We start from the raw sequence: 13,099 nt of genomic DNA, 5'->3' as shown, positions 1-13,099 counted from the left end.
ATTTTGATCATTTTCTCTTGTTACATGATAAGAACTTTTAGTAAACCAACTTTATGAAAAAGGACAAGCCAACTTTGGACTTATCTGTATTTATATACATGTTATGTTAAAAAGACTTTATTAAAACCTTTTTTAAAGGAAAAAGGGAGAAAAAAATATAAAGACGTGTGCAAATTTGGTACCTTAATTTGAAGTTTGCTTATTGACAAAATATAATTTTTTTATGAACGTTTCCATCAAAATATATCAAAAATATGGAATTTTTAAAAGAAAACCTGTCAAAAAACATTTGCGAAAAGTCTTATTAATGATAGAGTCTGATAATATAACATATGTTAAATTTAAACCATAATAAATAATAAGTGGACAGGTTAATATACTGTCAAATCTTGATAATAGACAAATAGTATACTTAATACTGACTTGACTAATCAATTAATTAAGCTTCAACTTAAATGCCGCTAAACACTTTTAACGATTCTGAATACATTAACAACAAATCAGTATCTTCCCAACCCAAATGAATTAATACTAGAATCTTTTAGTGAGGGAGGAACCAACTAGAAAGTGGAGGTTAGTCCCTAATTATTATATTCCTAATCATAGTACAAACCAAGATTTTAATTACTAATTTATCACATTAGGTAGGTTAGGTTTGTTTAGTACATCAAGGTTTTGATATATTAGTAAACCTCATAGTGAATCTTTACAGAAAGTCTATCAAAAACCACTTCTCTATTTTCACAAAGTAGAAATAAAAGACTGCGTACACATCACCCTTCTCAGACACAACTTGTGAAATAACACGGTATGTGTGGGTTGTTGTATGGTGAAGCTTTAGACTTCATGAATAAACATATCGAAAATGCTCATTCATAATAATAAACTCGGCCCAACCTTATATAAACATCATTTCAAGTGAGATTGATGTTCTCCAAAGACAAGGCCATTCTGTTCCATGGCTAAAATTCTAAAAGATGAGATAAAAGTTGCAACAGTCAAAAGCTAACAGTGCACAAAAGACTCTTTGAGGTTAAAAAACAACAATATATCCGACAAAAACAGCACATATACAGGGAAAAGGACATATCTTATAAAGTTGCTTATCAATTTCATCTCCCACATCAACCGTTTCCGGTAGACTTGTAGTGAAACTCGTCTATTGTGGTGTAAATTAGACCTTCCGATTCGAGAGAGTCAAGAGCTTCTCTGTCATACAAAAACAATAAGGAATAAGGAAAATAAGCAAGAGCAGAAATGATCTAATGTTATGAATCATGAAAGAGAACGAGAGGGGAGAGAGAGGTACGAGATCTTCTCTGAAGGGACTTGTAGCTGTTGGACAAGCTCATTGCGATGAACCCCTTTCTCAAGTGCACTGAAATAGAAATAATAGAGATTATTAGCACAGCAAAATCATTAAGGAGCTTGGTAGTCATATTCTCAATCAATTACAAGCAAATAAAATACACTATCAATACTATGCTGTTTGGACCCTCCAAAAATGTTGTCACACCCGTGTCGGATAGGTTTTGGACGATCCGGCAGTTAACTTTAAGATCCAAGCAATACAGATAATTTTTTTTTTATGAAAAACAAAAATTTTAAGTCAGTTGGGGGACAGTTTTCAACACTTGAAAACGAATTTGTTTGGTTTTGGAAAAAAACTATTTTGAAAATTAATCTTAAAAAATAAAAGTTTTATTTTGGAAACAAGGTGGATTTGTCCTTTGATCCAAATGAAAAATCTTCCTCACCATTCTCATCCCATGATCATAAAACCAAGGTGAAAATAGAAAAGGAAACCAAGTTTTCAGAACCAAACAAACGCTTTCCAAAACCAAGTCCAATCAACGTGGTAAATACAATGTAAGAACGATGTTGCACTACCAAGAACAGCAAGCATCTCTGCAAGCTCCTCAAGCAATCCAAATTTAGTCTCTTGATGGAAGTTCCTATTTACACTACAATGAAATACATAAAGGCATGCTCATGCCTGAGTTTAGCTAAACAAAACGTGAGTATATTAAGATCTTTCCAATGACTTCTGAATGGAGATCAGTATCGTATTGCTAAAAAATTCCTAAAGTTATCCCGTCTACAAAGTTCCTATGTGGTGTAAGCAGTGACAAAGGCAACTTCTAGTTTTCTTTTGATAGGGTGTAGCCATTATGAATTTGACGAAAAGGTTTCATGATACATCCCGAACTTCCCAATGATGGGAGAGATGTTCGCAATATCTACCACAAGAAGCCGCTCCCTTCTCCAAAGGCGATCCTCTCGAAGTTCTGGTTGTTTCATAGATTGAAGAAGCTCTGTTTTATAAACAGGAAGATGAGGAGATAAGGCGCAAAGGATATTCAAATACAAAGTGGATTTTTTTTTTGATAACCGAGAGACCCGCCCTTTGGACCAGTCACAGCCTTCTAAACTCGGTGGATAATGGACCTGCCCCTCTACCCTTCTCTCGCTTTGCATGGTGTGGGGCTTGAACTTGCAACCTAAGACACAAATCCTCCACCTTTTGCCACTTGAGCTAGGCCTTGGGGGTAAATTCAAAGTGGATTTGACATGCAAAAAAAGGCGTCATGACCCACTACCTACGGATAGGTGAGAACAGACTCTTTTAGACTGTATCACTCATCTGTTCTATTATCCATACATCCCTTTCTTTTCCTTAAGATATTTTATAGGCATTGAACTCCACCTTAGGTGCCTGACTGAGCGCAAAAGCAAGACAAGGATAAAGGAGAAGTACCCGAACTGGAAAAGAACCTGTTAAGCATTCGTTCTCAATTCTTCTCTAAAGCAAGTGAATGATTTGAAATTCGAGTTATACCAAGGAATAACACACTTATAATTTTATTTCAATGTCATGTGACAGAACAAGATTATCTGACAAAATCAGTAGCCATGAAATAAGCATTTGACATGTAATAAGAAGCATTCATTTATACTGATGTGATTTTATTGGTATTTGCACTAGAACTGCAAGCACTGCCCAGTGAGCGAAAGTGCTGGAGATTCAAATGACTTACAGGCATGATGGTTGTTGCAAGAAGTCCAAGACCATTTTATCTACACCTCTGATCCCGTCCATGCTGTATCCAGGAAACTGAAACATAAAAGATAAAGATAAAATCATAGACTACAAAGGAAATGTGAAAAATCTGAAAATGCATATAAAATTAACTACACAAATTAAAAGGAAGAGAAATGTAATTTGAAATACTTGATTTGACGCTGAAGCTTGGTATCCCTTTAAAGGAGTGTTGAAAGCTGAGCTAGGCACTTGAGTTGGCATAGAGGAACTATCATGTTGCTTCTGGAGTGGCAAAGGAAATGCAACTCAATCAGAATCTTATGTACAGCATATTGTTTAGCTCAACATATGCAAGGCAGTTTGTTAAGTACCCGTAGACTACTGTTGTAGGTATGAACATAAATGACTTGAGCAAAGTGGTATGCAATCTCATTGTAGTCATCCACAGGCCTAAAAACCACACATATAAGAAATTAGGATCTTTACCACCAACTCGTTAAAGCTGATACAAAGGTAACAGGGGCAAGGGGGCATCCTTCCTCCTCTAACCTCCCCAGAGACATAGTATGAGTAGAAATAACAGCTCTCGTGAAAAATTTGCACGTTTCCTGCCCTCACCATTCATACACTAATATAAAAGGATAGGTGTATGGTTCAATCCATAAAGATGCTTTTTCATATACCAGAATCTTTTTCTTGCAAACTATCTTTCCATGTCAAGTTGGAGTTTACCGGATGTTCATTGGTTTAAGAACAAATTTTTAAAACATGATTAATGAAAATAATGATCACCAATTATATATGGCAATATAGTTAACAACTTTGGTTTACCCAGTTATTGATTCAACACAACTAAGGGATTTATCAAATAATGCAAAAAACCCCATTTGTAACAATTTTACACACCAGTTTTGCTCAATTGTTCTCCTTGTGCCTGTTCATAAAAGGATGCATGGAACAGATATAATTGCCTCATTTTGACAAACAACTATCATGTCATTTCACGTGCTTCTGAGAAAATACCAGTTGTACACACTCCCTCCACCTTCTACCTGATGAACTTCCTCTAAACCTTACGTCCCCCAAAAGAAAAGGAAAAAGAATTTATGCTAATTAAACAATTATAAAAACAGCAATATACATGTATAGTCAACACTTGAAAAGAACAGAGATCCTAGATACATTACAAAGAAATTGACTAATAAAGGCATGCAGGGATTAACTAGGTGAACAAGGGAAAGCAACTTACTAAGACCATACGAGGACCTTGAAAATACTAAAATCAACATTAATATAAGTTTCATGTTTTTGCAGTGTCTCAAGTAAAGATAAGTTAGTAACTTTGTGCTGAAACAATGTTGTGCAATGCATTGCATACACGAATGCTGGATAGATTACAAACTATGTATTAAAAATCTTTTCTTTGAGAAAACCTAAAGCCCCACAGAATAGCTTTTTGCAAGGCAGAGGCAACCACCTCTCACTACCGGAGAAGAGTAATAACTTGTGCATATGCTCACCAACATTAGTATACTGAAGGGAAACAAAATGAGCAATTCAGAAACCCATACTGAAATACCTGACTGAGTAAGCCATCAACTGCTTTTTACCGTGAAAGCCTTTCAAGTGTCCATGGACTCGAACATACATGCCATTTCTATTTAACAAAGAACCCAAAAATATGATAAAACATGATATTAAGATATATTATGTGAAAAAAATAACACTATCGAGAAGAAGAATTACGTGACTGCTTCCATTTCTTTGGTATCAACAGCTTCATTTACCCTGCGTAGTACGCATCAACCAAATTTATAATTAAATTTTAAAAACACAAAGTCAAGTATGTCGAACATAGTAGACTGTGGTTTAGTGTTTTACATAAGTATAACAATTCTAAATCCTTTACCAACAAGTGATACAGTATAATGTACTTGTGGTCTATGATGACAAAAATGAGGGGAAAACGAAACTGACTATTACCATCGAAAACAGTCAAGGCGCCCTGTTCCATCATCCACAACAAATGATACATCTGTAACTCTTTCCATTTTGTTGCATAAAATACCCACCAGTTTTACCTACGAGCATGTCAGATTCTAAATCATACATATCTTATACAGCATAACAAAACAGCAAAAGCCACGAGTATAAAAAACTTACATTATTCACATCAACTCCATCAATGAGAAAATTTGTCTTATCATCACTTGATTGAAAGGCTTCACTAATTTGCTTGACGGTTAATGGAATCAAAGTCTGTGAATCACGATTCTGCCAATAGAGAAACCAAAAGAAAATTTTAAAAAAATGTTTGAGCAGTAAAATTCAAATACTTCTCAATTAAAAGAAAAAGGGCTAAAAAAAACCTAAAATCCGAAAGGAAAAACTTTGCTTGATAAATCTTCTAGTTTTATGTTCAAAGTTCTCATCTTCTCTATTCCTATCAGTTCCAGCAGGGAGGAATAGATATTTCTGGAGAAAAATAGCATAACGAAAAACTAAAGCCTTGTTCACATTTCACATGCTAAGGAAGTAGAACATACCTTGGCCGGAGAGAAAGAATGATCGCCGGCGGTTTGAGTAGCCTGCGACGGCATGAAACCGCCGCCAGAAAACGCCGCGTTGCCGTCGAATTGGTTGTTCCCACCGTACATCTCTCCGTCACTGTGTGTCACTCTATTGGGTTCCCGCCTCTTTAACTCTTCCTTCTCCAGCAATCTTTTCGCGCTTAGCACTGTAATATAAGTAAAATTACGATTTGGCCCTTCAGCTTATCTGATAATATTTTTTTTTAATATTAATAAATATTTTTGTGACAAGCCGTTTGTGATTGGCCAATAAATTTAAGTATAGGTTTATCAGAGGTACTTTTATTGGAAAACTACCTTTTTTTAACTTCTAAAAGTGAACTTCCTTACTCTCCAAAAACACTTATTTTCTCACTAAAGTTTTGACCAATTACCTTACTTTTCTAAAATGAAAAAGAAAAAAATAATTATTATCATTTCTCTACCTTTTAAAAAAATGACATAATATTAAAAAAAATGTTTATTCTGCTACCTTATTTGGATCTTGTCCAATACAGTGACAAATAACTTAAGAATATATAAAAATTAATAACTACATGCTGATGAGTGAAAACATTAGAATTTTTACCATATATTTTCGGACTCTTTAATTTTTAAAATGTTTTTTTTTCTATATCATATATTTTAAGACTCAATTATTAATTCTCATAATATATTTCCCACATAGTTTAAAACTCCTAAATTTTTAAAATATACTTTCCTTTTATCATATATTCTAGAACTCCTTAATTTTACGTATTAGTATAAAGATAATTAAATAGTAATTTGAAAAAAATAGTAAATGACCATCTTTTTTATCATATAGTTTTTTAATAAAAGACAAAAAAATCTCAATTTAACATTTATAAGGACCATCGAACAATAATATTTCCTCCGTTTCATTTCACTTGGCCCATGTTAACTTGATACTGTCAAAAGAAAATGAAACTTGTGGTTTCACTTTCTCCATTTTGAGTTTAACACTTTGATTCACATAGAAAAAAAACTACTAATGAAGCAAATAGGAAGATAAATGTTGTCAAATGATCTCCACATGGATACAAAGTAAATAAACAAATAACAAAGAGAACACTCAGAAATAGAGTAAGAGAAGCCATTATAAAACAAGTAAATTATACAAAATACAGCTCTAACATACATACAATCAGAAGAATTTGTTGTACTGATCTGTGAGAGAACCGCGGAGATTGGAATAAAGGCCATAAAGAGAGTACTGTCGAAGATTCTTCACTTCAAACCATGAATTGAAAACGGATGCATGCTTATCGGTGCCAGAAAATGTAAGTTGTATACCGAGGCTACAATCAACATTACCACCTCGATTCTTGCAGTTATTAGTCCTGATAGCACAGTCCTGACCGTTGAGGCACACAAAGTTAGAGTTGCCTGAGCAAGACGAGCATCCATCTCTCTTCCAATACAGGTTTTCCAGCCTACCCTTTTTGAATTCATGTACCTATGGATCAAACACGTTGTAAGATACCAAATCAACCGATGTGACACCAGATCTTGTTGACAGCAATTTCACTTACCAGAGTAAAACTTGTTACAGTGAATGTACCATTAGCAACGAAAGCAGGCAAAGACCTAGCAGCATATTTCCGACCAGCAAATGCAACCATGTAGCCTCCATAAGAATCCTGTGGTACAGTAGAAGAAGCATCGGAGGTTAGTAGAAGCATATACAACAACAACAACATACCAGTAGGGTGGTATGTACGTTGCCTTACCCCTACCTTGTGAAGGTAGAGAGGTTAGTAGATGCATTCAAAATAGAAATACAGGAAACAGCAATTTCGGTCCTTCAGTTATTGCTAAGTTTCTTTGTTGGTCCTTGTGATATTGGACCTAGCACATTCATCTTTCAATTAAGTGAAGTGTGTGATTGTGCTCCAACTACTAATGGAAGCTCAGAAAAGACAGATCTCTTAATTTCAAGAAAGGCAATTTAAGTATCTCACAAACTAAATTCAGCACCAAATACTTGCGCAAAAAAAAACCTGATTCTCTATTTTACCAGAAGGATATTTCATAGCACAGCATTCCAATTAGCTCTATAATTTTGCCCTTTCCCATGATTTTGCCCTGACGATGATAAAAATAAGCCTAATGCGCCTAAACCTGATGGAGTGGAGGTGACGGCTTAAGTTATAAAGAAAAAGAAAGTGTGGCTTTGACTGAAAGAATAAAAAGATGGTTGTTGAAAAAAATGGAGAGTCGATTCTAACACCGTCTTTGGATGATCAGGACTTCCCGTTCCCTGATTTCACTAGAAATGGGTTGCATACTCAACTATCTATTTACTACTTGTTTCCTACAATTAAAAAGATGATTTGATGAACAAAAATGAAACACAGAAGCACAACATATTTGTGGAGTTAGTGATTTTTATTGTTGTTTATCTTCTTTTCACACTATCTAAGGCAATTGAAAGTGTGTTTCTCTTTATTTCTTTTCTTTGGGTGTTGCAGAGAGGATAGCTTCAGGACTTTGAGAGAGCCAAGAAGGAAGAAAAGTTGACAGGAGAATAAATGGATAGCCAGAGTGGCATTCATATACCGAATTGCCATTTTGAGCTAGTTAACAATTTGTTTTCTCTATTGGCTTCCGTTAGTAGTTGGATGAAAAGCACATACTTCATTTAATTGAAGGATGCATGTGATAAGTCCAATATACAAGGACAGAAAAATAATTAAGCAATAACTCGAACCAAAATTGCAATGTTACAAACTATCCCCAGGTAAGTGTATTGGATGATGAAAGTACTCAACCATTACCCAAATAAAAGATACCAATGAGCTTCATAAATTGCAGAATGCAGAAGATAGCGAACATGAAGAAACAATGCATGCATACTTTCCTGTTACAGTTGAAAAATAAACAGGTGTCTCTAGCTACAAAGACACAGCAAAAAGGGTCCAGATAGGAGAAGAAACATGAAAGGAACACAACAATACTTGATAATAAATTAATTCAAAAAATCCTTAACTCAGTACGAATCAGTAAATAAATCACTGCCCATCTCCCAATATCCCCACCCCTCTCCCATAGAATAAACAGAGAAGAAAAAAAGGGAAACAGAAGAGGCTTCTCAAGGATGCAGCAAAAAGAAGAGGGACTAGGAGTTGAAATAAACAAACGAGTATAAACACTTAATGAAATTATCAAGACAGGTTCCAAAATGATCTACAGATCATGAGCTATTAAGTGTAATAAGACTCCTATATTTGAAGAAGACAACTACTGTGATGTAAGAGGGCAGCAACTNTGATGAAAGTACTCAACCATTATCCAAATAAAAGGTACTCCCTCCGTCCCTTTTTAGTTGTCCACTTTAGAAATGGCACACAGATTAAGGCAACAATGATTAGCACAGTGAAGTTACAATTTTACCCTTATGACAACTTTTCACTTCAAAATTACAACCACTTATTTGAATTAAAGTGAAATAAATTGGAGGGAAACAACATACACTTTTACAATTTTCAAGAAGTGTAAATAAGGGTATAATAGGAAAAAATTTGTTGTCCTTTCTTGATTTGTCAAAATGGACAACTAAATAGGGACAACCAAAAAAGGAAATATGGACAAGTAAATAGGGACGGAGGGAGTACCAATGAGCTTCATAAATTGCAGAATGTAGAAAGATAGTGAACATGAAGAAACAATGCATGCATACTTTCCTGTAACAGTTGAAAAATAAACAGTTGTCTCTAGCTACAAAGGCGCAGCAAAAAGGGTCCAGATAGGAGAAGAAACATGAAAGGAGCACAACAATACTTGATGATAAATTAATTCAAAAAATCCTTAACTCAGTACGAATCAGTAAATAAATCACTCCCCTTCTCCCAATATCCTCACCCCTCTCCCATAGAATAAACAGAGAAGAAAAAAGGGAAACAGAAGAGGCTTCTCAAGGATGCAGCAAAAAGAAGAGGGACTAGGAGTTGAAATAAACAAACGAGTATAAACACTTAATGAAATTATCAAGACAGGTTCCAAAATGATCTACAGATCATGAGCTATTAAGTGTAATAAGACTCCTATATTTGAAGAAGACAACTACTGTGATGTAAGAGGGCAGCAACTAGGGCTCGCAAAATGGTTTAACAAAACGAGTAACCATCCAATCCAGTGGATCCATTAGAGATGGGTTGGATAACCGACTTTTTTAAAAAGGGTCAAATATGGAAATTATCCATGAAAAAATGGATGATATGGATATCCATATAATTAATACCCATTTATCTGCTTGTTATTTTTCATGAGTTCTTACTTTCTGAGAGTCCTAAGATTATTTTGGCTTTTCGCTTGTGTTCTCACCAGACTATTCCTAAAGCCATGTATGATATGTATATCCATATTATTTGTCGGTTAACATATTTTTTATCCACGTTAAATATGGATGGATTGGACATTTTATCCCTTTTTGTTTAACCCATTTTCAACCCAACCATATCCTATCTGTCCCACCCGTTTGTCACTCCTAGCAGCAACAATGGCAAAGATAAAAAGGTAAGGAACGTTTTCCAACATGGCAAGCATGGAACGCTGCAGATGAGACCCATCAGAAGGTCAGCCATTGTGCAAACCCCAGAAACCATGTCAGAAGCTAATTGCTGCTTCAATTGTGGTGATCATCAAGTTGAGGGGTCAAACAGCACAAGGGGAAGGCAACAGAAGGTGAAAAGACATATTTACCAGCGACCAAGGTGCTATTGCCCCAAAACTTAGAGTTAGTACTTAACTAAAGAGGAGAACCTATTTTTATGATACAGACTTAATCCACCCCAAGCTTAAAGTTAACCCGATATCTGAAAATGTCCTTAATATTAACATGATGTGCAAATGGGTCCCTGTAGTTCCCACTTCCCAGATTTTGGTCATACAGGAGAAGATGCTGATGGCTAAATGCAGCTGGCGTTTGGAACACCACAAATCACAGTTCAACACTCATATCCTATTTTCTTAAATACTAAAGAAACTTTTAGCACCATTTGCTCTATTTTCTAGGCTCAGTTACTTGGATCTTTAAGTATATAAATGATAACAATTCTTTACTGTTGATGTTTTCATACTAATATTTATTAAAAGTTAGCTATAAGTGCATACAATTACTTTCAATAAATATATAAATGATTGCAATTGTTCTCTTGATGATGTTGTATTATTAATTTATGTCAACCTATAAGTTGCACACTGGTGCTACCAATCACTCCAAAAACAAAATTCAAGACTGCATTAAGTCATAGACATCTGGCAGACAGGACCAGCAAGATTAAGTTAGAATTAGTGGTAACTGGTAGGAGGCAAACATCAGATTAAGAAAGAAACAAGAATTCACCAGCACATACCCAAACAGTAATGATACTAAAGGAAAATTAAGATAGTTACAAATCTTGGGATATTGTTACAAAGAAGGAAACTCGCATTCATCACTATAAGAATATTAATAAAGTCCAACAGTTTTAGTTCTAGAACTAAGAACCAACGGATACTCAGCCACAAGAAATATATGGAAAACAGATGCTTAGGAAATAATTGACCTCCATTAGCTAAAGTGAATGAGATAAAAAGTTAAAAACATCAGCAGAAGAAAACCCAACCACATTACATTCTTCATACATACCAAGTACTCTATCTCAATTTATCATATTTTACTATTTCGTCTGGACCAAAACAACTAACGCTATTCTATATTTAGAAATAATTTACCTTTAAACCTCTCATTTAGCCACCGAATTGTCTATTGTATGTTCAAATCACCAGCTTTAAAAGCTTCTTTTCTTAATCTTCATAACCAGACAAACATCCTCACATAAATTGGGGCTGACATAGTTGTCTTTTTTCTAGGAAGACACCAACAGCATACCCAGTGTATACACAACCTTACCCCTACCCTGTGAAGGTAGAGAGGTTGTTTGCGATAGGCCACCAGCTCAAGTAAAGCATATCATAGTCAAGTATGGAACGAAAATATGGTAATGAATACGTCATGCTATAAATAAAGGATAAAGAGAACAATAGCAACAACAAATAACACGGTAACTGAAGCAAAGGACCGGAGCGAAACTACAGGTAATAATACAATCGAAGACAAAGATAGTATTATGAGAGTAATAGTAATAATACTAAGGAAAACTAAATACCTACTAAACGTCTACCCTAATACTCGACCTCTCCATCCTCCTTTCTAGAAAAATTATGTCCAAAAAACTGTGGCTATAGCTTTCTACCTTCAAAATACATAATCAACACTTAAAATCAGAACTGCAAACCCTTCTCATTCTCACTTAGCATCCAACCCCACCTCAACTAAACCTAAAAGCAGAACAAACCCATTTCAAATCTAACCCCATTTCACCATATTTCCCCAGCAATCATAAAACTTCAACTTTTAGCCCAATTTTTTTTAAAAAATAAAAAAAATCAACTTTCAGCCAAATTTCAAAAAAAAAATAAAAATTCAACTTTCAGCCTTATACAAAAAATTACATCCAAGGCATTCTTCCTTAGCCCCCACCCCACCCTAAAACAAATACCCCCCAAACCAAACCTAAAACCAGTACAACCCCATTTCAGATCTAACCCCATTTCACCATATTTCCCCAAGTAAACAGAAAAAAACCTCAACTTTCAGCCTTATACAAACAATTAACAATATATAACTCAAATACAAGCGACATAAACAAAGACAAAGTTAATCGAGGCTGAGATCATACAGGGAAGAAACTGGAAGTGTTAATTGTAAGCAGAGAGATCTCATCCACTTTAGGTCTGAACACAGCAATTTGAGAATTTGCCGACGAAAGAAATAGCCTCTTATCACAAGGAGACAATTGAACTGAGCTGTTGACGAAGAATGATGTTCTTGAAGCAAATGCTATTCCAAAGGTAAACCCATCCGATCTCTGCACTTTTGCGTCGGCACACGGTGAGTACACGTGGTTCGTGTCGCTGCGCGATTGTGCTAAAAGGGTCAGAGATGAGATTAATAGAAAGACTAGTAGTAATGGTAGCCTTTGAATCGCCATTGTTAGAGAACTCTGATTCTGTGAAGACTCAAAAGGAGTGGAAAAGACAGCGGACAATTTGGGCAAGGCCAGAGAAGGCACAACAATTATTATATTCTACCAAACACAAATAACATGTTATCAACTTTTGTGTTCAACACTCTCTCGTTTGTTTTTTATTGTCATATTGTGCTTTTCGATGTCATAAAATGTTGATTAAAGTTTTTATTATTTAATTTTTTTTAAAAAAAATACATGATAACTAAAAAAAGACGGAGAGTACATATTTTAACTTAATTTGAGAGATGGTTCCATAAGTATTTCAACTTTAAAAATGTATATTTAGATTCCACTCCATTTAAAGATATTTAGATATGCATTTATAAAGTTAATGTTTGAGTTGAACGGTTTAATTGGTCATAATGAAAAGTGAGGTGTTCTATTGTTAGTGG

General features: G+C 34.9%; 2 protein-coding genes across 2 annotated transcripts; both read right to left on the bottom strand.

Annotated features, from left to right (window-relative positions):
* Window positions 1-891: 891 nt before the first annotated feature.
* On the bottom strand, window positions 892-5,764 carry LOC125864597 (replication protein A 32 kDa subunit B). The gene is made up of 10 exons (XM_049544619.1): window positions 5,590-5,764; window positions 5,207-5,317; window positions 5,027-5,124; window positions 4,790-4,831; window positions 4,623-4,700; window positions 3,415-3,493; window positions 3,233-3,325; window positions 3,039-3,115; window positions 1,310-1,378; window positions 892-1,209 (listed from the first exon to the last, which is right to left on the bottom strand). Exons 1-10 carry the CDS (start codon window positions 5,698-5,700, stop codon window positions 1,125-1,127), a joined length of 843 nt encoding a protein of 280 aa, XP_049400576.1. The 5' UTR covers window positions 5,701-5,764; the 3' UTR covers window positions 892-1,124.
* Window positions 5,765-6,638: 874 nt separating this feature from the next.
* On the bottom strand, window positions 6,639-12,762 carry LOC125864600 (uncharacterized). The gene is made up of 3 exons (XM_049544623.1): window positions 12,357-12,762; window positions 7,167-7,274; window positions 6,639-7,090 (listed from the first exon to the last, which is right to left on the bottom strand). The coding sequence occupies exons 1-3, from the start codon at window positions 12,666-12,668 to the stop codon at window positions 6,779-6,781; spliced, it is 732 nt and encodes a 243-aa protein (XP_049400580.1). The 5' UTR covers window positions 12,669-12,762; the 3' UTR covers window positions 6,639-6,778.
* Between the last annotated feature and the right edge of the window lie 337 nt (window positions 12,763-13,099).

Source organism: Solanum stenotomum, chromosome 5 (assembly GCF_019186545.1).
Source record: "Solanum stenotomum isolate F172 chromosome 5, ASM1918654v1, whole genome shotgun sequence".
Lineage (NCBI taxonomy): Eukaryota > Viridiplantae > Streptophyta > Magnoliopsida > Solanales > Solanaceae > Solanum > Solanum stenotomum.
This window is presented reverse-complemented; position numbering and strand designations above follow the sequence as displayed.

What these genes read in the sequence shown, in the direction of transcription:
- LOC125864597 (XM_049544619.1), bottom strand. Translation starts at nt 5,700, where the DNA reads ATGTACGGTGGGAACAACCAATTCGACGGCAACGCGGCGTTTTCTGGC. An exon ending in CGCCTTGACTGTTTTCGATG is followed by an intron (nt 4,832 to 5,026) that starts GTAATAGTCAGT and finishes CGTACTACGCAG; the next exon opens with GGTAAATGAAGCTGTTGATA. An exon ending in GTCCCTTCAGAGAAGATCTC is followed by an intron (nt 1,210 to 1,309) that starts GTACCTCTCTCT and finishes TTTGTATGACAG; the next exon opens with AGAAGCTCTTGACTCTCTCG.
- LOC125864600 (XM_049544623.1), bottom strand. Translation starts at nt 12,668, where the DNA reads ATGGCGATTCAAAGGCTACCATTACTACTAGTCTTTCTATTAATCTCA. An exon ending in ACACTTCCAGTTTCTTCCCT is followed by an intron (nt 7,275 to 12,356) that starts GTATGATCTCAG and finishes ACTGTACCACAG; the next exon opens with GATTCTTATGGAGGCTACAT. An exon ending in CTGTAACAAGTTTTACTCTG is followed by an intron (nt 7,091 to 7,166) that starts GTAAGTGAAATT and finishes TTTGATCCATAG; the next exon opens with GTACATGAATTCAAAAAGGG.